The 24,038-nt window shown below is 47.3% G+C and overlaps 3 protein-coding genes across 5 annotated transcripts; 2 read left to right on the top strand and 1 right to left on the bottom strand.

Moving 5' to 3' along the window:
• The first annotated feature begins 204 nt into the window (after nucleotides 1-204).
• On the top strand, nucleotides 205-13,310 carry PRDX1 (peroxiredoxin 1). Of its 2 annotated transcripts, none has more exons than XM_021683850.1 (6): nucleotides 205-296; nucleotides 2,874-2,990; nucleotides 5,944-6,097; nucleotides 6,461-6,583; nucleotides 7,561-7,691; nucleotides 12,955-13,310. In XM_021683850.1, exons 2-6 carry the CDS (start codon nucleotides 2,885-2,887, stop codon nucleotides 13,038-13,040), a joined length of 600 nt encoding a protein of 199 aa, XP_021539525.1. In that variant the 5' UTR covers nucleotides 205-296; nucleotides 2,874-2,884; the 3' UTR covers nucleotides 13,041-13,310. The 2 variants fall into 2 exon arrangements, with proteins under 2 accessions (XP_021539525.1, XP_044769950.1); XM_044914015.1 differs by lacking the exon at nucleotides 205-296 and adding an exon at nucleotides 598-644 and having other exon boundaries at nucleotides 2,881-2,990.
• Nucleotides 13,311-14,302: 992 nt separating this feature from the next.
• Nucleotides 14,303-18,807, bottom strand: MMACHC (metabolism of cobalamin associated C). 2 transcript variants are annotated; one of them, XM_021683849.1, is made up of 5 exons: nucleotides 18,713-18,758; nucleotides 17,118-17,181; nucleotides 16,761-16,955; nucleotides 15,701-15,853; nucleotides 14,303-15,190 (listed from the first exon to the last, which is right to left on the bottom strand). In XM_021683849.1, the coding sequence occupies exons 2-5, from the start codon at nucleotides 17,130-17,132 to the stop codon at nucleotides 14,771-14,773; spliced, it is 783 nt and encodes a 260-aa protein (XP_021539524.1). In that variant the 5' UTR covers nucleotides 17,133-17,181; nucleotides 18,713-18,758; the 3' UTR covers nucleotides 14,303-14,770. The 2 variants fall into 2 exon arrangements, with proteins under 2 accessions (XP_021539524.1, XP_021539523.1); XM_021683848.1 differs by lacking the exon at nucleotides 17,118-17,181 and having other exon boundaries at nucleotides 18,713-18,807.
• Nucleotides 18,808-19,034: 227 nt separating this feature from the next.
• On the top strand, nucleotides 19,035-23,373 carry CCDC163 (coiled-coil domain containing 163). Its single transcript, XM_044914014.1, is given in 9 exon segments — nucleotides 19,035-19,570; nucleotides 19,603-19,692; nucleotides 19,871-19,931; nucleotides 19,934-20,058; nucleotides 20,170-20,251; nucleotides 20,416-20,602; nucleotides 20,707-20,774; nucleotides 21,069-21,136; nucleotides 23,102-23,373. Coding segments are annotated over 9 exon segments (867 nt in total). The 5' UTR covers nucleotides 19,035-19,492; the 3' UTR covers nucleotides 23,210-23,373.
• Nucleotides 23,374-24,038: the final 665 nt, after the last annotated feature.

Below are 24,038 nucleotides of genomic sequence, written 5' to 3'. Positions count from 1 at the left end.
GCTTTGGAGACACTCGCTCTGGGCTCTGCGACCCCAAACGTCGGCAGCAGGGAGGGGTATCCGTACCTTCCGTGCCCGAGCCCGCCCACAGCGAGGGAAAGTGCTGAGTCATTCTGGCGGGGCGCGTTGGGTCGGGGCGGGGCTCGGACTACATCCCCCTCCTCTCTCCTCCTCCTGCACCCCCGGCCCGCTCTGACTCTCGCGAGAGCCCTACAGGCTATAAAGGCAGCGCTCCGCGCGCGCATTCCACGCGTCTTCTTCCTGCCTTGTCTTCGGCGTTTTTGTTCTCAGAGTCGGTGAGAAGGTTCCCCACACCCGGGTCGTCGCCTTTTTCTCATTCTTCTGGGGTCCTACCCTACTCAGCTTGGGTTCTGTGACGGGGGAGGTGGACGGGCGAGGTCTGACGCTTGAGAGTGGTTAGGCGGTACGCGCACCCTCCCGTGGGCCTCCCTTGCGGATGCGGGGACCTGTTTAAACTCTTAGACGAACGTCGGCTCGAGTTTCCTCTTTACCCGGCAATCCGAGCAGAGGGCGCTTATTGGCTTGGCGTGGTGGGCTCTCAGTTAATCTTCCAGGCGGGGCGGGTTCGGGAAGCTTCTAGAATGGACCTGGAAATTGACCTGAGGCTACCCGCGCGTCATGTGGTAGAGGTAAAGGCTGTTCCCCGGTCCTGAGCGGTGACTAGATGGGGGAGTCTCGGATACTGATTACCTTCTCTGCCTTTATTTTTTGCGTTTGCTGAATAGGGATTGTGGTGATCCCAAATTCGTTTGTGAAGACTGCTTTTTTTTTTTTTTTTTTTTTTGTTGGTGCTTACCGAAGTGTTACGGGGGGGGGTTGATCATGCGAGCGGTTGGGGGGAACCTGAAGTGGGGCTTCGGGGCGTGGCTTTCGCCAGGAAAGTTCGTGGGCAGACTCACGGAGGCCCACACCGGCTTGAGGTCCTACGTACGGCCTTTACCTGGCTGAGTCGGACTTTAGTGGAGTGGGGACCACCTCGAAAAGCAGGTTTGGACAAGAAGGTAGTTTATGTTAGGTCAAATATATAGGTCACCCTATATATTTGGTCGCCAAATTGCAGCTTGCCTTACTAGTTTTTTGTTTGGTATTAAGCATTAGAAAGTTTGCAATATTCGATGCTCACAACGATTTTTTTGGTTGTGGTATCATGCACCAAAAACACTTTGGAACGTGGAATATTAGCTTCTTGGGTCTTTCAAACTGATGGCTTAGTGGTTTATAGAGCTCAGCTCCCTGTCTGTTGACTTGGGTGAATCCAGTGTAGCATTTCTTTTTTTTAGCAGTAAGTAATTTTTTTTGTTCTTTTTTTTTTTTTACAGTAAGGATTTTTTTTTTTTTAAAGATTTTATTTATTTATTTGAGAGAGAATGAGAGACAGAGAGCACATGAGAGGGGGGAGGGTCAGAGGGAGAAGCAGACTCCCCGCTGAGCAGGGAGCCCGATGCGGGACTCGATCCCGGGACTCCAGGATCATGACCTGAGCCGAAGGCAGTCGCTTAACCAACTGAGCCACCCAGGCGCCCGTAAGGATTTTTTTTTTAAGATTAAGTAATCTCTAAACCCAGCGTGGGACTGGAATCCACAACCCTGAGATGAAGAGTCACATGCTCCACCAACTAAGCCAGCCAGGCTCCCCAGCAATAAATAGACTCTTGTTCTACTTATTATTGCTCCAGAATCCCGACCCCAAGATCAGAAACCCATTTTTGAAAGGACTTCTAGGGCTTAAACACAACCCCTAAGGTTTTGGAATTGAGCATATGCCAGAATCCTGGTCTTGTGTCTTGAAAAGTTGGATTGGCTTTAGGGTTGTGTGCTGTGTTGGGCAAATGCACCTGGAGAAAGGTCAAGTGTGCTTCCTGAATTAGGAAGGCAGATGGAAGGTGCAGTCCAGGGAAAGGGCAACATGACCACTTCTAGAAATAGACATTATGGCATTGTTTATTTGGGCTCAGGTTTGAGGCTGAACCTTCCTCTGTGCTTTTTATATAATGAAACTACAGAAGAAAATGCCATTGCACAAATGATAGTAAAGAAATAGCAATAGAGGTTACTTCAGTTTAAAAAAAAATTGCTGCTTTTAAATGAAAACAAAAGCTGATATTCAGAGACGGTTTTTTTTTTTTTAAGTTTTTTTTTTTTTTAAAGATTTTTTATTTATTTGACAGAGAGAGACACAGCGAGAGAGGGAACACAAGCGGGGGGAGCGGGAGAGGGAGAAGCAGGCTTCCCGCGGAGCAGGGAGCCCGATGCGGGGCTCGATCCCAGGACCCTGGGATCGTGACCTGGGCCAAAGGCAGACGCTTAACGACTGAGCCACCCAGGCGCCTCTTTTTTTAAGATTTTATTTATTTATTTATTTGAGAGAGAGAGAATGAGAGACAGCACGAGAGGGAAGAGGGCAGAGGGAGAAGCAGACCCCCTGCTGAGCAGGGAGCCGGATGTGGGACTCGATCCCGGGACTCCAGGATTATGACCTGAGCCGAAGGCAGTCGCTTAACCAACTGAGCCACCCAGGCGCCCCCAGAGACGGTTTTTTAAGAGAGTGACCCTGAGAACGCAGGGGAAGGAGGAAGGAACAGAGGGAGAGGAGGGGAGAGAATCTCAAGCAGGCTCCGTGCTCAGCCCTGAGATCAAGAGTCAAGGACGCTTAACAACCTGAGCCACCCACACGCCCCTGTAATGCTGATTTTGTTTCAGAAGTCGGAAAGCTCAGTTTATGCGTCAATACTAATATAAAAATTAATGTATATACTAAGGGCACTGGACATTCCGCAGCTAAGTAGAAGAAGGGTGTTGGTTACCTAGAAAAACAAGGCTTGTTTCTAATTCACTTGCTCTTTTATCTCCAGCTGATAGCACGATGTCTTCAGGAAATGCCAAAATTGGGCATCCTGCCCCCAACTTCAAAGCCACAGCTGTTATGCCAGATGGCCAGTTCAAAGACCTCAGCCTATCTGACTACAAAGGTAAGAGTAATTACATTAGATTCATTAAAATGGAATTATTTTACAATCTAGGATTGCTCATTAGATTTCTCTTTTTGTTAGGTTTGATTGTAAAGTGACGTATATCCTAGGTCATAGTCTTTAGGGTAGGAGCATGTTGAAGGAGTGATTAACAACCATGGTCACTGATAGACACCCTAGGTTCAGACTGCTTACGGAAAAAGCCCATGCTTCATTATGCTTGGACATACTAGCTCAATTATCTTCTCAGTACTCAATTATATTACTGTTTTGGGAGATACTCATTATGTCATTGAAAGCTCGTCTTCAGAGGTTAAACTGTTTAAGTTTATGAAATATAGGGACGCCTGGGTGGCTCAGTTGTTAAGCGTCTGCTTTCGGCTCAGGTCATGATCCCAGGGTCCTGGGATCGAGGCCCATATCGGGCTCCCTGGTCCGCGGGAAGCCTGCTTCTCCCTCTCCCACTCCCCCCTGCTTGTGTTCTCTCTCTCTCGCTGTGTCTCTCTCTGTCAAAAAGTAAATAAAATCTTGAAATATATATATATGTTAGCTGCTGTATTATTAGGCAGAGGCTTAGGCACATTCCCTTGACTGTTAGCCCCAGGAGAAGAGTTGATGTTGCAGTTGGAACAATTCTCTTTCCTGTGATAGTTTCATGCAGACACTTGGCTAGCTCTGATGAGTCTCTTTTTTTTTTTTTTTTTTTTTACCTTGCAGTCCTGGAACAGCAGGGTTTTTTGGGATAGTTGATACACAGATCCCTTGAAGTGCAAACCGGAAACTCAGGTGTTAAGTGTACCTTTTTTAGTGGCATAGTAATTAGTTCTTGGACTCAGCTTTTGCGTAGAACATGTGATTAAGGTTTCCTAACACTTCACACTTGTTTTGAATGAGAAGCAGTTAAGAGGGGCCCTATGGAGGGAAGCTCCCCTGGCAAACAAGTAGCACTATAGGGAGGTGACCCTGGCCCAAGGGTAAAGGCTCGAGGTTTAGAAAGACAGGTTTAGAAAAAGCTGCTCTCTCCTCCAGGGCTTGACCTGCTGAGGCTTCAAAGTGCTTGTTAGGTAAAGCTCTGGAGAAGTTGTTCAGATGAGTTCAGAGTTTCCAGTGATTCTGGTTTTCAGAGTAAATGTCAAAAGGAACAGCTTATTTTGACTTTCAGACATTGCCGCTACCTGGAAATGAGTGAATACTTGGAACTCTTTTCAGTAACTCAACTTATTAGTTATGGTGAGAGGCTGCTGGGCCAGTTGAGCTACTTCTACTGGTAATCTGAGTGACTTCAGTAAAATTTAAACTAGAGATCCTGTTATCTTACTAGGACTTTTGGAACTTTTTTATTTGCGAGAGAGACAATGAGAGAGAGACAGCATGAGAGGGAGGAGGGTCAGAGGGAGAAGCAGACTCCCTGCTGAGCAGGGAGCCCGATGTGGGACTCGATCCCGGGACTCCAGGATCATGACCTGAGCCGAAGGCAGTCGCTTAACCAACTGAGCCACCCAGGTGCCCAGGACTTTTGGAACTTTTGCCTCAAATTTTTTTCTTGTCCAATTAGGCTTGTTAGGAATAAGTTAGTGGTGATTTAGATGATCACTTAAACCTTACCTGTCCCGTTATTGTGGTTCATTGTGGAAGAAATGTCAAAGGTTCTGGTTTCCTCTTTTTTGGTCTTTTTATTGACTTGCAAGACAGAATCCAGTAATTGAGCTTTTCCTGTGCATTAATTGTATGTATTGGCATTTATCTAGTAAGTAATTGCATCCTTGGTTTTGCTTTTCTTTATTGGAGAACTTGGTGTTTGTGCTAATTTTAACTATCGAGATCAAAATCAGACTGAGCCGTGTTTATCTTATAATTGGCAGTTAATGGGGATGCAGGAAAATAAAGCATAGAACTGAAAGGAAGTTTTTTTCATGCAGGCTCTCCTACAACAAGATGTTCTAAACTAGCTGCTAGGAGACATCTGTGTTGAGTCTTGGCATTTTGCAGTTGTTGTCTACCATCAACTTAAAAAGACTTTTTTCCCATAGGAAAAGTTCTGTAGGTTTGTTTTTTTTTTAATTGTGATAATTTTTTTCTTTTTAAAAGAGATTTTATTTGAGAGAGCTAGCTAGAGAGGGCAAGAACAGGGAGGAGAGGGAGAAGCTGACTCTGCGCTGACCAGGGAGCCCCATGCAGGGTAGATCCCAACTCCTCAGGATCATGACCTGAGCCGAAGGCAGATGCTTAACCGATTGAGCCACCCAGGTGCCCCTAAGATTTTCTTTCATTATTTTTTAAAGATTTTTATTTATTTATTTGACAGAGCGAGAGAGAGGGAACACAAGCAGGGGGAGTGGGAGAGGGAGAAACAGGCTTCCCACTGAGCAGGGATCCCAATGCAGGGCTCGATCCTAGGACCTTGGGATCATGACCTGAGCCGAAGGCAGACGTTTAATGACTGAGCCACCCAGGCGCCCCCTAAGATTTTATTTTTTTTTTTTAAAGATTTACTTACTTTAGAGCAAGAGTTTGCTTGCCTGTGCGAGGTGGAGGGAAAGAATCTCAAGCAGACCCTCTTAGGGTGGAGTCTACCTTGAGATTATGACCTGACCCGAAATCCAAGAGTTGGATGCTGAACACACTGAGTCACCACGATACTTCAGGATTTTAAGTTCTCTCTACACCCAGTGTGGGGATCAAACACACAACTCTGAGATCAACAGTTATCAGGGGCATGTCGGTTAAGCGTACGACTCTTGATTCTGGATCAGGTTGTGAGATAGAGCCCACGTTGGGCTCCGTGCTGGGTGTGGAGCCTGCTTAAGATTCTCTTTCCCTCTCCCTCTGCGCCCCACTCCCTTCCCCCAAAGCCATGAGCTCCACCGGGTGCCCCTTGGTTTTTATTCTTTGTAAAGCAAGGAAGTGTGTTTCTAAGGTAAACTTTTGGCTCTTCTCCCCCCACCCTCCTCAGGAAAATACATCGTGTTCTTTTTTTACCCTCTTGACTTCACCTTTGTGTGCCCCACGGAGATCATTGCCTTCAGTGACAGGGTAGAAGAATTTAAGAAACTCAACTGTCAAGTGATTGGTGCTTCTGTGGATTCTCATTTCTGTCACCTGGCATGGTAAATCTCTTCATCAGTTTTGCCTGTGAACTTTGAACTAAGTAGCAACTGGGACTGGGGGGGCTTTGACAAAAGACTTGCTCAAGTATTGCCTTCTAGCTCCTGATGGAAGGAGTGCAAAGGCTCTGACTTCCTCTTGTTGCTCTCTTACTATCTGGCAGCAGAGGAGAAGCAGCTTGGGTTGCAGCTTGAGTGTACCCTGGTGACCTAAACTATCTTCAGGCACTCACTTTACTCTGGGAAAAGTTTGGTCTTTGGGGGAAATTAGATTAGGAATGCTGAAAAAGGGAAGGAATAGATACAGTTAATCCTTTTGCTACACAAGAGTTTGAATGTGCTTGTATGTGTGCTTTTTGCTCTTAGGATCAACACACCCAAGAAACAAGGAGGACTGGGACCCATGAACATTCCCTTGGTATCAGACCCCAAGCGTACCATTGCTCAGGACTATGGAGTCTTAAAGGCTGATGAAGGCATCTCGTTCAGGTATATTCCTGCCAGGGGGACTGACATTTCATCAAAATTATCTGATTGACTTGAGGGCCTTTTGGAGAAAGGTAGGGCCCTGATCTGTAGACTCCTTTTTCCTTTCATTGTTTTGTGTGTGTGTGTGTTTTTTTTTTTTTTTTAAGATTTTATTTGACAGGGAAAGAGCCAGAGAGTACAAGTGGGGAAATGGGAGAGGGAGAAGCAGGCTCCCCAGGGAGCAGGGAGCCCAATGTGGGCTTGATCCCAGGACCCTGGGAATATGACCTGAGCCGAAGGCAGACACTTAACCAGACTGAACCAACCAAGCACCCCTATTTATTTATTTTTATTTTTATTTTTTTAAAGATTTTATGTATGTATTTGACAGAGTGAGAGAGGGAATACAAGCAGGGGGAGTGGGAGAGGGAGAAGCAGGCTTCTGTGGAGCAGGGAGCCCAATGCGGGGCTCGATCCCAGGACCCTGGGATCATGACCTGAGCTGAAGGCAGATGCTTAATGACTGAGCCACCCAGGCACATACGTATATACATCCGTGCATACGTACATACATTTATTTATTATTTATTTATTATTTAATTAATTTTTTAAAGATTTTATTTTTAAGTCCTCTATACCTAATGTGGGGCTTGAACTCTCAACCTCGAGACGAAGAGTTGCACGCTCCACTGACTGAGCCAGCCAGGCACCCCCATCACTGTATAAGTTTAAAGCATACAGGATAATGATCCCATTTCGTTCTTATTCCTTCCTCCTTCCCTTCCTCCACATCCAGTGTGGGGCTCTAACCCACAAACCACACATTCTTCTGAGTGAGCCAGCCAGGTACTCCTCGTTTCATTATTTATGCAGGAAGACAAAGCCAATGCAAGTCTGGGAGGCCAGCACATTTTCATTCCCACTGCATCTCTGTTCTAACGAAGCAATTTCTAAACCTGAACTGCATATCCCTCAAACCTTCAATCTCTTCTTCCCAGGGGCCTCTTTATCATTGATGATAAAGGTATCCTTAGGCAGATCACTGTAAATGACCTTCCTGTCGGCCGCTCTGTGGATGAGACTCTGCGACTGGTTCAGGCCTTCCAGTTTACTGACAAGCATGGGGAAGGTAAGCCAATCCACCTGGTGACTTTGACAACAGAATTGTGGTAGGAAAGGAAAGATGGCAGGAACAAGGTCTACCAAATAAAAGTATGTCTGTTCAAGAAATTAAAATCTCTGTAGTGGATTATGGGGTGAGGTAACGGAAAAGCTTGGGAGGAGAATATATAAAGGCTTTTTGTTCTAGCTGCATAGTTTCTGCTGCTGCCCTGCTCATTTAGAATCACTGCTGCAGCTTTTAACTTACTAAAGGGGAGTGTAGGAGGATCTCATAGGTGTGTATAAGGGCAAAAAAAATGTTTGAGAATTACATCTAGAGATACAGCATGCCATTCTTGGGCAAGTGTTTATTGGGAGAAGAGCTTTTAATTCCTGTGATCATATTTGTTTTATTAGTTTTTTTTAAAGATTTATTTATTTGAGAGCGAGACAGAGAGAGACAGCACAGAGTGGGGAGGTGAGGGAGAAGCAGCCCCAGCTGAGGCTTGATCCCCAGGACCCTGGACCCATGACAGCAGAGAATCAACTGACAGAGCCACCCAGGTGTCCCTAGTTGTGTTTTTTTTTTAAGATTTTACTTATTTGACAGAGTACGAGCAGGGGTGCAGCAGTGGGAGAGGGAGAAGCAGGCTCCCCACTGAGCAGGAACCCTTCTCCCCCCCCCCCCCCCGGCTCCCAGGACTCTAGGATCATGACCTGAGCCAAAGGCAGGTGCTTAACCGACTGAGCCACCCAGGCGCCCCCCCCCTTTTTTTTTAAAGGTAATACATGACCAGTTTTGAAGTTTGGAATATAAAAGTTAGGACTAAGATAACTTGCCCAAAGACTAGACAGATACAGCTCTAATACAGTCTTTTTTTTTTTTTTTTTTTTTTAAAATTTTTTTTTTTTGGGGGAAAAGGGCATTGGGGAGGGGGGGGGGGGGGCAAAGGGTGCAGGAGGAGCAGACTCCCCACTGAGCAGGGAGCCCCTGAGATCATGACCTGAGCTGAAGGCAGCTTAACCGACTGAGCCACCCAGGCACACCCCTGTTTTTATCTTCCTAAATTACATTGTATTGTTGTGGTGGTGTCATATTTGTAAGAATTAGAATCAGCAAATAACCAAATTACGTAAATGTTCATGTAAAAAAAATTTTTTTTTTTTTAAAGATTTTATTTAACAGAGAGACACAGCGAGAGGGGGAATACAAGCAGGGGGAGTGGGAGAGGGAGAAGCAGGCTTCCCGCTGAGCAGGGAGCCCGATGCAGGGCTCGATCCCAGGATTCCGGGATGATGACCTGAGCCGAAGGCAGACACGCTTAACGACTGAGCCACCCAGGCGCGCTCATGTAAAATTTTTTTTTAAGGAGGAGTAGTTAGGGCTAGAGTGTTTGAGATGAAATATCAAGGTTCTTCATTAGATGTTGCAGGATCAAAAATCATTTTATAAGTTTGTCCTTTTTTTTTTTTTTTTTAAGATTTTATTATTCAACAGAGAGGGAGGGAACACAAGCATGGGGAGCGGGAGAGGGAGAAGCAGGCTTCCTGCCGAGCAGGGAGCCTGATGCGGGGCTCGATCCCAGGACCCTGGGATCATGACCTTATCTGAAGGCAGACGCTTAACGACTGTGCCACCCAGGCGCCCCTATAAGTTTGTCCTACCAAAATCTACACATGACCTAGCAGATTCAACTTGGGGTTTTTATCTAGCATTTGCTAGAGTGTAGGCCTTCCTTGTGCTATTTCTCCAGCACTAGTACTTTCCTCATATTTTCATTACAGTTTTGTGATAAACTACTTGATCCCAGCTTTTGAGTTAGTAAGGCTGTAGCTTTTTGATCTTTTTCCCCCTCATTGGTGTATAGTTGTTGCCAGAATGAGACAACCTTACCCTAACTAAGACTTAGTTTAGTTTTTAAGGACTGAGGCTGCAAGAGCTGGGTATATGGGGGAATGGAGATCTTGAACCTCATAACCTCCCAAGCTAATGTAATTGAGGACAAAATAGTTGTGATCAAGTGCTGCTGAGGTAAGATGAAGTGCACAGGTGTGCTTGGATGAATTTGCCTTACCTACATCTCATTTTCTTTCTTCAGGTGATAAAAGTTAAGACTAGTTTTCGAAGGCCCATGTCAGACCTGATCTTATGATACAGAACGTGAAAATTGTTAAAGAGTCCGAATCAGTGGTGTCTGCTCAGGGGACCCAAAAGTGGTGGCTTGGCTAGAGTTGGAGGCTAATAGGAATCAGTGAGCAACTAGTATCCGAAGGCACCATTTGTAGAAGCATGTGTGGGCTTTACCTTAGTGCATTGAAGGAGCAGATAGCTCCTGAGACTGCCTGCCCCCTGCTGAGGGATGAGATTCAGCACAAAGACAGAGGAGGTGGGGCGTGGTAAAGCCCTTTATTGGACTCCCCACTGAGCAGGGAGCCCGATGGGGGGCTTGATCCCAGGGCCCTGGGATCATGACCTGAGCCGAAGGCAGACGCTTAACCATCTTGAGCCACCCAGGCGCCCGTACATATATATATTTTTAAGATTTTGTTAGCACCGGTGGACCACCGGTGGAGCAAATGGAATTGAAAAACAGGAGATTGGTTCCCTTCTTTCTCTTACTCTTCTCAGGTTAGCCCAAGGAGCGTTGCTAGCTCAGGATTGTAGGAAAAGGTTGGAAGGCTATGCTTTTTCTGCATAATAAAGGTATGAAAGCTTCAAACTCAGACCTTTGTTTACCAAGGAGTAGAAAGTAGTTACTTAGTGCAAGTAGGGCCTTCTCTGTCAGTCCTCCCCTTCAGGCTATCCAGGTTGGCAGAGTTAAACTAAGGGGGCAAATGGGTTGCTTTCTTTAGATTCCTCAAGGGCTTCCAGGTTTTACAGAGTCTTGGCTTTGTTTACTTACTTAGCTTATTTCTTGGTATGGGGACAAGTCATTAAAGTGTGTTTTTTTTTTTATTTTTTAATGTAGTACATATGGCATAATTTGTCATTTAAGTGTACAGTTTGGTGGCATTAATTACATACAGTGTTGTAGTGCATCCATCACCAGTATTCTCTGGATGTTTCATCCCAGCCAGCTATAACCCATTAAGCAATAACTTCTCATTCCCCTTTACTTCCAGCCCTTGGTAACTTCTGTTTTCTGTGTCTATGAGTTTGTCTCTTCTAGATATTTCGTGTAAGTGAAATCATAACAATATTTGTCCATTTGTGTTTGGTTTCTTTCACTGAGCATAATGGATTCAAGGTTCTCAAGGTTCATGCTGCAGTGGGTATCAAAACCATTCTTTAAAGGCTGAATAATATTCCATTTTATGTGTATATCATTTTGTGTATTCATCCATCTGTTGATGAACACAGGATTGTTTTCACCTTTTGGCTATTGTGAATAATGCTGCTAGAATAATGGTAAGCAGGTGTCTGGATCTTTGTTTCCAATTATTTTGGTTATTTACATTAGAAGTGTAATTGCCGGGTCATGTAATTCTGTTCAGCTTCTTCAGGAACTACCAAACTGTTTTTTTTTTTTTTAAAGATTTTATTTATTTATTTGAGAGAGAGAATGAGAGACAGAGAGCACGAGAGGGAAGAGGATCAGAGGGAGAGGCAGACCCCCCACTGAGCAGGGAGCCCGATGTGGACTTGATCCCGGGACTCCAGGATCGTGACCTGAGCTGAAGGCAGTCGCTTAACCAACTGAGCCACCCAGGCGCCCACCAAACTGTTTTCTACAGCAGCTGCACCATTTCACATTCCCACCAGCAATACTAAATGTTTCTTTTCAACCTTGCCAACACTTTTTTTTTTTTTTAATACTCTATCCTGGTGGGTGTGAAGAGGTGTCCTTGTGCTTTTGATTTGCATATCTGTAATGACTAGTGATATTGAGCATATTTTCATATGCTTATTGACCATTTTGTGTTCCCTTCTTCGGAGAAATGTCTGCTCAGGTCCTTTGACCATTTTGAACTGGGCTGTCTTTTTGTCTGTTTTTTTTTTTTTTTTTTTAAAGATTGTATTCATTTGAGAGCGAGAGCACAAGAGTGGGGTGAGGGGTAGAGGGGGAAGCAGACTCCCCACTGAGCAGGGAGCCCTATGCTGGGCTCAATCTCGGGACTCCAGGATCATGACCTGAGCTAAAGGCAGATGCTTAACCTGAGCCACCCTTGCGCCCTTGGGTTGTCTTTTTGTTGAATTGTGGGAGTTTTTTTATACATTCTGGTGGTTAATCTCTCCTCAGATATACGATGTGTAAATATTTTCTCCCATTCTATGTGTTAACTCTTTGAAAATGTCCTTTGTACAAAAGTTCTTAATTTTGATCAAGTCCAATTTAACTGTTCATTATTGAATACATTTCCAAATCCAAGGTCATGAAGTTTTTTATTCTTTAAGATTTATTTAAAGATATTTTTATTTTTATTTGACAGAGACACAGCGAGAGAGGGAACACAAGCAGGGGGAGTGGGAGAGGGAGAAGCAGGCCTCCTGCTGAGCAGGGAGCCCGATGTGGGGCCCGACCCCAGGACCCTGGGACCATGAGCTAAGCTGAAGGCAAACGCCCAACGACTGAACCACCCAGGCGCCCATGATTTATTTATTTTAGAGAGCACAGAGGGGAGGGGCAGAGGGAGATGGGGAGAGAGAATCTCAAGCAGACCGCTGAGTGTAGGGGTCCCATCCCAAGACCCAGGAAATCATGACCTGAGCTGAAACCAAGAGTTGGCCGCTCAACTGAGCCACCCAGGTGCCCCCGAGTTAATTTTTCGTATGTGCTGTGAAGTAGGGGTCTACTTCATTCTGGTTACATGTGGAAATCCAGCTGGTCCTAGCACCATTTGTTGAAGAGCATTTAAGGCTTTTTAAAATATGTATGTGAATCATACATAAAATTACTGAGGAAAATAAAAATGCCCATTCACCCACCTATCTACTGTTAACAAATTTTAATAGTTGTGTTGCCATATATACTTTAGACATTATTTCTAGAACAAAGCATATACAATTGAAGCTGTTACTCTTTAGATTTCAGGTGCTACATGCATAAATTTAGGTGTAATAGTATTAGGGCTATGGTGAGGATTAAATAACATGTTTATAGTTAGCCTTGCACTAAAAGGCTTACAGGATCTCAGACTGTAGCATAGGCTTCCTGGTTCCAGAGTGTTCAGCCTTCCAAGGTATCAGATTTGGTTTTGAGCCCTTGGTCCGTTTGTCTCCCATTTGTTCATGGGAGGAAGGTGGAGCTCACAACTGAGCAGGTTATTAATTTAATACTTTTCTCTTGCAGTGTGCCCAGCTGGCTGGAAGCCTGGCAGTGATACCATCAAGCCTGATGTCCAGAAGAGCAAAGAATATTTCTCTAAGCAGAAGTGAGCGCCGGGTCATTTTAGGGCTGGGCTGCAGTGGGTGGCCATGAAAACAAAATCTTTTTTGTATTATTGTCATGCTTAGAACATAAAACTTTAGACACTGTGCAGATGTGGTATGCGGACAGGACAGGCCTTTCCTGCAGGGGTTGGGGAGGCCAGCCTTTCTTCCTCTGGAGAGAAGGGCCTGAGCTGTTACGGGGCAGGCCAGCTGTTATGTACAGTAGCAGGGCATCACTTTTTGTCTTTTGTTGTTTCTATTAAACTTGAACTGAGACCTTGTTGAATCTTCATTTTGGGTGGGGGGGTACTAGGCTTTTGATGTTGAGAGGAATTTACGCTCTGCTTTCTCTTTTTAGGAGGAAATGAGGGTGAGACCTGCCTCAGAATCAGAAAATTACATTGGGGGCAGGGGGATATGCAAGTAGACACAGGAAATGGAAGTTGAACCAAGGTCGTAATTTCACTATATCTGGGGGGAGAAAGCAAGACCTGCGGTAATGTTGGCTAAAGCATTGCAATCTGTGCTGTAGGTTAAAGCATAAATTGCAGGCTTTAGATTCAGGCCCCATGAAATTACTTGGACATTTACCTTTACACTACTGGGAGTGCTGTATGAGAACTTGAAGCTTGGCCTCTTACGATAAATGCCTGCCTGGTACTGGCTTTGTAAAAAGATCAGAAGTAGAGTCTTTGAAACTAAAAGGGGGTGGGGGAGACAAAGAGCCCTAGTGTTTATAGGTTAAAGCTTTCTGTATCAAAAGCACGGTGCTGGGGCACCTGGGTGGCTCGGTCGGCTAGGCGTCTGTCTTTGGCTCCGGTCACCATCCCAGGGTGTTGGGATTGAGCCCCATGTCAGGCTCCCTGCTCATGCTCACGCACTTGCTCGCTCTCAAAATCTTTTTAAGATTTTACTTATTTGACAGAGCAGGAACACAAGCAGGGGAGCGAGAGAGGGAGAATCAGGGTCCTCATCAAGCAGGGAGCCCCATGCGGGGCTCGATCCCAGAACCCTGGGATCATGATCTGAGCTGAAGGCAGACACTTAACGACTGAGCCACCCAGGCGCCCCTCAAAATCTTTAAAATAGAAAAAACACAGTGCTGAGCACTTCTTGGCTTCCTTGGATCCTAGCCTTGATTTGAAGGTAGTCCTTTTTTGGCCCTCATTGATCTCATTGTCCTGAGGGAGGGATGTCTGGGTAGAAGGTGGGTGCCTCCTGAGCCCTTGTGGCTATGGAAGATTCAGAACTCAGTCTCTCGTGTATTCTGTACTCTTCCCAGACACCTGTCAGGTACTCCAGCCTATCCCCACCCCTCCAAGCAAGACCTGAGCAGCAGTACAGGATTCCCAGGGCTTTGAATGACAACGGACACCACTTGAATAAGCCAGGCATTGTTTCAGAAGTGCTTTAACGTGTGTTTATTCATTACCCACAACAAGCCTATGAGGCAGATGCCATTAGGGGATGATTTCCCTTTAGAAAGGCTTTGTAACAATTACCATCTTAGAGCACTGCAGAGAAATGCTAACAGGAATAATCCCATATTCCAAGCCAGGTGGGAATTCTGGATCTGTCTGTGTTTTGACAAGAGCCTTATCTTCATTGAAGATCTCTACTAGAATTCTTTTATCAAGAATAAATATATCCAAAATAAAAGCTCTTGCCTTGCCGAAAAGCAAAACGAGTCCCAGCAAGTACCACTTATAAATAGGGATCCCAGGGGAGGGAGGATATCAGGGGCCAGGGGATGCAGGTGGTGAGACACTGGGGCTGAGCCAGCCCTGGGTTCTGCTGGGATTCTGGGGCTTTTTGGGTCTGAGTGTTGTAAAAGGTAGCTCAGGAGACGTAGAGCTAGGATCCTCTGAGGGCTGGGCCAAGCCCAAGAAGGCTAAACGTTGGGCAGGTGGAGTAGAAAAGTAGGCCTTCTGCTCTTCTGAGTAGCGCTCCTGTGGTGTCACAGCATCCCGGTATGTCCAGTCACGCCAATGGAAATTAAACCCTTCAAGCAAGGTGATGCGGTCAGCTCTGTTAGGTACACAGTCCAGGGGTTTTGTGGGTGTCAGATCTGGTACCTCTATTCCTGGCAGCAGCACCACTCCTCTGATGGCAAACCAACCCCCATATCGGGGGTGTATGCACACACCTGATATGTGCTGGGAGAGGGTAAAGAAAAGCACCGTCATGGAAGTCACTTGGCACTAGGTCCAACTACCATCATTGCAGACTAGGCTTGTTCAATTCTCAAAGGACACTGATTCCATATTTGAACCACTCTTGTAGCTGGGCTCCCCCATTTTCTCTCCTGGACAACCCTTTTCTTGAGCTTACTCTGGCCGGAAGGAGAGTTCCTTAAACAGCCTCCATCAACTTCCCAGTCTTCACCACTGGTCTCCTAATCACTGCTCTGCCCCCTCCATCCTGTAACCAGATTTTAAGAACAGACTAGGTTCTCTGACCTCATCTGTTCCCAGGTAGACTCCGGAAAGCATGTGGGATTGGGCTCCTGACTGACCTGACATCCAGACACCAATACCTGACATCTTTCCCTGGTGTTGTGTCTACCAAATCCTTTACCCAGGGGAGGTGGAAGAATGTTAGTTGGTATCTTGAGGGACCTTCACTATTTTCTCCCAGTCCCTACTCATTCATACTTGCCCTCTGACCTGGTCCCCCCAGGGGTCAGCCTCCACATCCTTTCGTTGGTAGTAGTAAGCAGCCCCTGCCACATGGGCTGCAGTCTGGACCAGAATCTTGGGGCGCCGATTGGGGTGTACCTCGTAGTCAGCGATGACTTCGATTTGCAACTCCGGGAGGTTCTGGGATAGAGCACGAAATAGCACGAAAGGAATCATGACTTTGCCCGAGAGAGCTCTAATATTTGTTAATAAGATCTTGTCCTCAGAAATCATTCGAAGGGAAAACATGACCTTAAACTTGGGGGTGCGGGGGTCCACTGTGAAGAAAATGATCTGTCCAGGAGGGCCCATGTTTGAAGGGAAATAACAAGGTCTTGCTCAGAAGCTTCCATGATGAGGGGCTGGGGCGCCTAGGTGGTGCACTCGGTTGAGTGTCACTCTTGATTTCGGCTCAGGTCTCTCAGGCTGGAGACTGAGCCCCGTGTGTCAGGCTCCACCCTCAGCACAAAGTCCGCCTAAGACTCTCTCCCTCTGCCCCTCCTTGCACTCTCTCTAAATAAATCTTAAAAAAAAATTTATTATAAGGGGTGACTGGTCTCTGCCTTCCAGAGTCCCAGTGTGGAGGAAGACCTGGCGCAGCTTTGGGGAGATCCAATGTATGTGTATTTTGTGTGTGTGTGTGTGTGTGTGTAGGGGGGAAATACTGTTCTGTCCTCAAAAGGCCCCAAAGACAGCACAAAACTTCCAGTCTAGGGCTAAGACAGGTGAGAGATGCTTAGGGGATGCTAGGCTTATTCCTATTTCACTTGGAGGCCAAGGAAAGTCTGGTTTGAGGTTCATGTAATTAATTGACCATCAGAGTAGGGTGAGATTTATTCCAGACCTGGGGGTCTGCTAGAAGAAGGGAGCTGAAACGGGTAAAATGAAGCAGAATGGGGAGAGATCACAGTATCAGGGATGGCTTTAGGATATCCTATCTGGGAAGTGGCTCTTGGCTCTATGTAGCTCTAGTCCTGCACTGAGCTTAAAAAAGAGCTGGAAGCGGCTACAGGCTTGGAAGCTGGGGGAATATATGAGCCTTGCTCACCTCTCTAACGCGGCCCAAGTGGTAGGCCACACACTGGTCCACAGGGTCAATCGGGTGTTGGAGGCGGCAGCTCTGCAGGAAAGGTTTGAGGGCCCGGTCAAACATGGCAGGTGTGCTGAGTACCAAGAAGGCCAGGGTCGGTCCTGGCAGGGGTAGGTGGAAAGTTGGAGGCAGGAGTGCGTTATACCATGCCACCTGGAACAGAGAGAAAATTCAGGCCACACAGGAGGGCCAATTTAGACCTTTGCTAGGCTCATACCTTATCCTAGCATTCAAGGCCTCATACATCTTGCCTCAGTCTCCATCTCATTCATTCAGTCAGTGGATTTATACAGATGCTGCATGATGTATACTTACGGGGGACTTCTCCATGGGGGAATTTGACAGGGAATTTGGAATAGAGAAGCAGAGGATTCATGAACTAAGAACCAAAAGAAATTATACTGTGATTAGTGCAATGACAGGGCCAAATGAGGGTCCTGTGAAATTAGAAAAGGCTTCTTGGAAGCTGTTTTGAAGGCTAGGAAGGAATCTGACAGACGATGTGAGGAGGGAGATTCCATTATGCATTATAAAAAGAGGTCACAGCAATAACAAAGACATGCAAAAAGGTCATATTTGGAAAATAGCAAATTGTCCAGTTCGATAGAAGTGAACGGTTTGTAAAGGGGAGCTGGAGAGGGGTGGAGATCAGTAGGTTTGAGATTATGGCTGGCCTAGAATACCAATTTAAGGAATATGGGTTTAATTTGGTGACAAGGTGCTAGCCATCAAAGATTTAAGGAGTAAACCGACATCATCAGTTTTAGAAAGATCTGGCTGCAGTGTGGAGGATGGATTGCATACACAATGATAGCAAGCAGGTTACTGCAGTAATCCAAGTGACGAATACTGGCCTGGACCAGAGCATAGAGGGGCTAAAAGGAAGGGAATGGATTTGGGAGATTCAGGTAACAGATTCCTAAAGGGCTTGGTGTCTGACTGGATATGGGGGAGGGAAGGGATGAGAAGTAGGAGCCCAGGATGACTGGCTCTGTTCAGTACAATAACTGCCATTACCCACCCAGGTCTACCTGACCCACCAGTCATTCTCACTCTCTCCATACCTGCCATCCATCACTACCTCCACACTTTTACTCAAGCTGTTCCTGATGTTTGGGATGTACATAATCCTCTTTCCTTCTTTTCACATGAAGCTCAACTCCGTTTTTTCTGGTTAGTCCTTAAGCTAGAACCAACCTACCTCTCTTCCTCTATATTCTTTTCCAGCACGGCTGTGGGCCACTCAGTGGAAAGGGTGGAAGTGGGCTGTCTCTTAAGCATCAGGCAAAGGGCTCAAGCTGAGTTGATTTAGCTTTGTCCAAGCATACAGCTCAGTACAGGGGGTACTGGATAAGGGGGAAATGGATCTATGTAAACAAGGGTAGGTGGTGGTGCCAGACTTCTGTGTCAGGCAAGTGCACAGTTTCTGTATCCAGCCCAGCGCTGGTGATTGGCAATATCATGAATTATCCTTCTGTTGATAGATGGAACAAACCAGACAATTGTTCGCTTGTTCAACAACAGGAATGCCCTTCCCTTCTCAGATGGCCTAAATATTAGCTACGCAAACCTTCCAGGCCTTGCCCTATCCTAATTCCTTTAGGAAGCTTCTAAAGTGACTGGCTCCAGAGGTCACTTTCTTCCTCTGAATTATGGAGGTGGCAGAGCCACAAGATTACTGGATTATGTTTCTCCCATTCATCAATATGGCATTATATGGGGGTAAAAGGACAAACGTACGACCGTTTCTCTACTTTTTTAACAAAGTCGCCGTTGACACCCTGTCCCGATAGGTCAGAGGGACATGGGGCCAGAGGAGCTCGGGAAGGACCAGAAGACTGGGGCTTCACGCCAGTAGCACCCAGGCCAATCATACACCTCGCCCCGCACCGCAGGAGGGATAAACCAACCTGAAACGGGTAAACCTCGAAGCCAAAAGGACACAACGTGTCCTCGATAGTCCGCTTCAGTTCTGCGACTTGAGGCTCCATAGCGCACGCTACGCGCAGAGCTTGCTGGGGAATGGAGTCTCAAGGATAACCTGGTCCTTTAAGTTTCAAGGTAGCTCGGACTCCATTTCCCAAGAACTACTGGGACCAGCGGTGGAATAGCGGTGACTCGGTGCCATGCATCCTGGGATATGTAGTTCACTTGGTCCTTGAAGACAACAACTACAGAATTCGAAAGCCTCAGTTTCCCGGCAAGCTTCACGGTGGGGGTTTGAATGTTCGTGTCGCTTCCAGAGAAACGTAGTTCGGTAGCCTCCATCGCCGGTTGTCTCCGGGAGAGACGAACTCAGTTGACCAAGTGGCGCTGCGGCTGCAAGTCCGAAGTCGGACTTTCCCGGTCTATAAAGAGGGTTTGAACCGGGTGGCGGCTGTACTCGCTGGCACAGGTTCGGCGAGATGACGCCTGTGTCTTGGATCCGGAGAGGTCTCGAACAAGATTTGGCACTCTCAACTCCCACCTAGTATCTGCATACCAGAGTATCTCGCTTTTCCCCTACTTACCCCAAGCGCTGTTCCCCTGACTAGTCCCAGTTTCGGCTTGATACTGCATCCCTACCTTTAGGATTACATCCCCGATTCCCACTCTCTGTCTGACGTGTGGCTTTATTGGGCTGTACCTCGGGTATTCCGGGCTGGGAGAGCAAGGGCACAAGACGCCAGGAGGCAGCCTCGCAGAAGGTTATGAGTAGGAGCCTGAGCTGGTTTGAGCACCTCGACGCACTTCTCAATGCTACTGATGGAAATGTGGCCAGGATTAAGGTGAGGGGGCGCCTAAGGGCCCCCATTTGGAGTTTTGGGTTTAGGGACACTCAGAGCTTATTGGCCTGTGCACTTGTTTCTTTTGTAGCAGCGACTGTATCCTCTTGGAGTCTCCACAGCAGGTAAGTGTTGTCCCTTTTCTACCCTCCAGCCTTTTCTCTTTCCAGGATCTGCCTTTTTCCAGTGCTTGTACCATCCACTATTCCTTCCAAATTCCAACTGTTTTCTTTCCTGAACAAACATCTGTGTTTTCCCCCAAAGATAGCCCTCACAATTGTCCCTTACTTATTCCCTCCACAGGAGACCTGGCTGGGACCTGGATTTCCCTTCATCACTTGCCTCCATAGTCTGGTGTCCAAGCTCCACAACCTTGGGCTCTAGAGACTCCCTTTGTTCCAGAGAGGCTGAGTTGGGCTGAGACCCAAAGAGCAGCTTCTCTCTGGGATGAAGTTACTATTCTCCGATCCCAGCTTCAATCCCAGGCTCAGGTAAAGCGTGCACCCCTAGGTTTTATGTGTGGTGTTTGTGTGAGATGAGGATATCAGGGGTTGGGGAAGCCCTTTACACAGTAGCTCATGTGGTTTTTCTTGCCTGGGTAGGTGACTGAGGCACTAAGACAGGCCGTACAGGGGCTGCTGGAAGAGCGAGAGCAGCAGAAATACCAGATCTGTGCCCTGGAAGGTATCTGGCCAGTTCTTTTTTTCATATGCATAGCTCATTATGTACGCACACGATTTTGTTACACACCTCCTGTGCACTTACTTATGTCTTGATTTGCAAGGGGAGTGTCTAGGCTCATGTGTAAAGCTCTCAGGAGGGCTGACGCTCAACTTGTCCCACTACAGCATCACTAAGGTTGCTGCAGGGAGGCCCAGAGCAGAGGGCCCTCCTCCTGGAGCAACGCCTGGAGGAGCTGAGAAGGGAACTGCAGGGCCTTCAAAGCCAGGTGCAGGAACAGGCCCAAGCCCAAATACAAACAGGACCACGAAAGTGCAGTGCTTCTAGTGGCCTTCACCAAGAGCTGCAGAATGAGTATGTGATGGGCAAGTTCTCTCCTTCTTCAGGCCTCTAACTCCTGGTAGTGTCCTCTGGGCTTGTTGATGGGCTTTAGGTTAACATGGCTGTCATCTGTGTAGGCGGCAACTCCTGTGGGAGGAATCAGAGCTTCTTTGGGAGGAGCTGAAGCTGCTGTGGGACCAGCTGAGTGAGTAAAAGATGGGGGTGGGTACAAATTCACCTGTTCTCTTTTCTGGAGAGTCTTTTTGCTATCCCAGTAAGTGGCCATAGCTCTGATTGCTTGAGCTGCTCAGAAGTCTGGCCAAGTGTTTTGTCTTACCTCCATGGTGTGAGTCCAGTCTCCCCAGTCAGCTTGGAAGCTTCCCAATAGCTACACCAGAATACTCTGTCTCAGTTGTCAGCACCAGGCTAGGCACAAGGCAGGGAGGGGAAAGGAAAGAAGTTGGAGAATAGCTTCCTTACATTTTTCTCTCATCTGAAGGCCAGCACCAGGAGCTGCTGCTGAAGCAGATGGCTGAGGGGCAGCAAGCTTAGGCCCACAGCTGGAAGGTAGGACTAGGATCAGACCTATCTCTTCATATCTCCCTGTGGAGGCCCCTTCCTTTCTTCTCTGTCTTTTCTGTTCTGCAGGTAGGCCAGGATATTCTTTTCTACCCCTATCTATTCCTCTCTTGCCTGTGGTGACTCTACCTCCCTCCCAAGCTCTTCTTCCCAAGCTCTCTTCTCCAGGTTGAGAAAATGTCATTGCCCACATGAGAGTTCCATGTGTGCTGAATACGCCAATGGTGGGGAGGGGGATTCCTCCTGCAGAGGGAGAGGTTTGGTCCTACCTGGGTCTGTGGTCTGGCAGATGTTGGAGCAGTTGCAAAGTGGCAGGAGGGCAAGGGTCACACCCTGGAGGCTGCCAGGACAGAGGCACAGGATGCCCGGCATAAACACAACCTCCATAGGTCAGGGGTTGCAGGTGCTTATGGCAGTGGAAGGGATTTGTCTCAGAGGCCAGGCATTGGGGACCAAAGTTCAGCTATCCTAGATTTTTTTTTTTTTAAAGATTTTATTTATTTGACAGAGAGAGACACAGTGAGAGAGGGAACACAAGCAGGGGGAGTGGGAGAGGGAGAAGCAGGCTTCCCGCAGAGCAGGGAGGCCGACTTGGGGCTCGATCCCACGACCCTGGGATCATGACCTGAGCCGAAGGCAGGCGCTTAACGACGAGTCACCCAGGTGCCCTATCCTAGATTTTTTTAAAAAGATTTTATTTATTTATTTGAGAGAGAGAGAGAGTGAGCTTGAGCAGGGGGAGGAGCAAAGGGAGAGGGAGAGAGAGAATCTCAAGCGCTGAGAGAGAGAACTCCGCGCTGAGTGCAGAGCCCAGTGTGGGTCTTGACCCTACAACCCTGAGATCATGACCCGGGCTGAAATCAAGAGTCGGACGCTCGGGCGCCTGGGTGGCTCAGTCGTTAAGCGTCTGCCTTTGGCTCAGGTCATGGTCGCAGGGTCCTGGGATCGAGCCCCACATCAGGCTCTCTGCTCCGCGGGAAGCCTGCTTCTCCCTCTCCCACTCCCCCTGCTTGTGTTTCCTCTCTCTCTGTGTCTTTCTCTCCCTGTCAAATAAATAAATAAAATCTTAAAAAAAAAAAAAAGAGTCGGACGCTCAACCAACTGAGCCATTCAGGTGCCCCTCAACTATCCTAGATTTGGCATGGGTTGGTAGGGTGGTATGAATATCTGGATTACATCCTATAAAATAGTACTGGGCATTCTTTACTTGATACAGGGTCACTGAGGTATGTTCAGAGGATGAAGAGGGAGGAGACTGGAGTCCTGGCCTCAGGATGGAGGACAGTTCTGTGCTGGGAGGGTCCCCTTGTCCCACAATCACCATTTTTTTTTTTAAAAGATTTTATTTATTTATTTACTTGACAGAGAGAGACACAGTGAGAGAGGGAACACAAGCAGGGGGAGTGGGAGACAGAGAAGCAGGCTTCCCACTGAGCAGGGAGCCCGATGCGGGTCTTGATCCCAGGACCCTGGGATCATGACCCGAGCTGAAGGCAAACGCTTAATGACTGAGCCACCCAGGCGCCTCCACAATCACCATTTCTGCCTCTGATTCTGTTCCCCTTTCCAGGACCTCCGTTCACATCCTCCAATCTAAGCTGCCTGTGGCTGCCACCTTTGCCACATCTCTTTCTTCATCTAGCTCTGAAGTCAGTCTTCTGGACAGTAAGAGTGGCTGGGAACTTTTAAGGAAGCTAGGTGGGGGTAAGGGCAGGGATCCCAGGACTGGGTGAGGCTGAATCTGAATGGTGTGTGGGTGTCTGCTGCCTAATTGTTTGGCACTGGGTAGATGGAATCTCTGCCTCTTTTTTGGTGAGTCCATCATCCTCTGTTATTACTTGTCCCAAGTTAGGCCTGTCTGTTCCTCCCCATCAGACAGGCCCAGGGCTTAGTTCTATGTGTATCATAGTGCTTGCTGATGGTTTGTTTTCTCTTCCTTTTCTCTCCTCTTAGATCTCCAGAGGAGCACACTTTCTAAACTGGAGCCCAGCAGCTTACAGCTCTAGGCCCAGAGCCTTGAGCAGGAGAACCTCTTCTTTAAGGGCCTCACAATGTTCCTGAGTGACCTGTAAGGACTTGAAAGAGTAGTTTTGCTCACCTTCCCCTCCAAGGCCTTGTTTCTGGGCCCCCTGCCCCACTTCTTGATCTAGTTGGTATCTGCCCTCCCTACTGAGGCTTGTCACTGCCTGCCCATCCCTGTCCACCAACTGCAATAAAATGTTTTAACCCTCCCTGATATCTTCTGTGAATCAGCACCTACATGGGATAGACTTAACTGTACCTTTTCTTTCTCCTGTTACTTGACTGCTTCCTGCCATCTCTCTCTCTCTGAAATCCAAGTTCATAGATATTTATAGCTGTACCTTCTGAGTGCAAGCCCTGTGCTTAGTGGAACTTGGAAGAAGATGGGAGCTCCCGTTCTGGTGGGTAGAATGAGGTAGGACAGTGCTCTGGGGCAGTGTTGCTATGGGGATGCAGAGGAGAGCGAGGCATTCAGGTAGGCCTTGGACCTGAGTAGTAGAAGGCTTCCTTTCCTCATCGTCAGCTTCTGCCTCTTAAGGCTTACTCCAGTCCCGCCACACTGCTTCATCCTCAGCAGCCCAACCCAGCTTGCATTTTTGTAGTAGTTTCCTAATCTCTTTTCTTTCAGTTTCTGCCTCTAATCCAGTGGCTTTTAAAATTTTTTGATTGAGACCTCTGGTAAGAAATACAGTTGGGGCGCCTGGGTGGCTCAGTCGTTAGGTGTCTGCCTTCGGCTCAGGTCATGATCCCGGGGTCCTGGGATCGAGTCCCACGTCGGGCTCCCTGCTCGGCGGGAAGCCTGCTTCTCCCTCTCCCACTCCCCCTGCTTGTGTTCCTGTTCTCGCTGTCTCTCTCTGTCATATGAATG

Source organism: Neomonachus schauinslandi, chromosome 4 (assembly GCF_002201575.2).
Source record: "Neomonachus schauinslandi chromosome 4, ASM220157v2, whole genome shotgun sequence".
Taxonomy (NCBI): Eukaryota; Metazoa; Chordata; class Mammalia; order Carnivora; family Phocidae; genus Neomonachus; species Neomonachus schauinslandi.
Note: the sequence above shows the minus strand (reverse complement) of the source record. Positions and strands in the feature narration are given on the sequence as shown.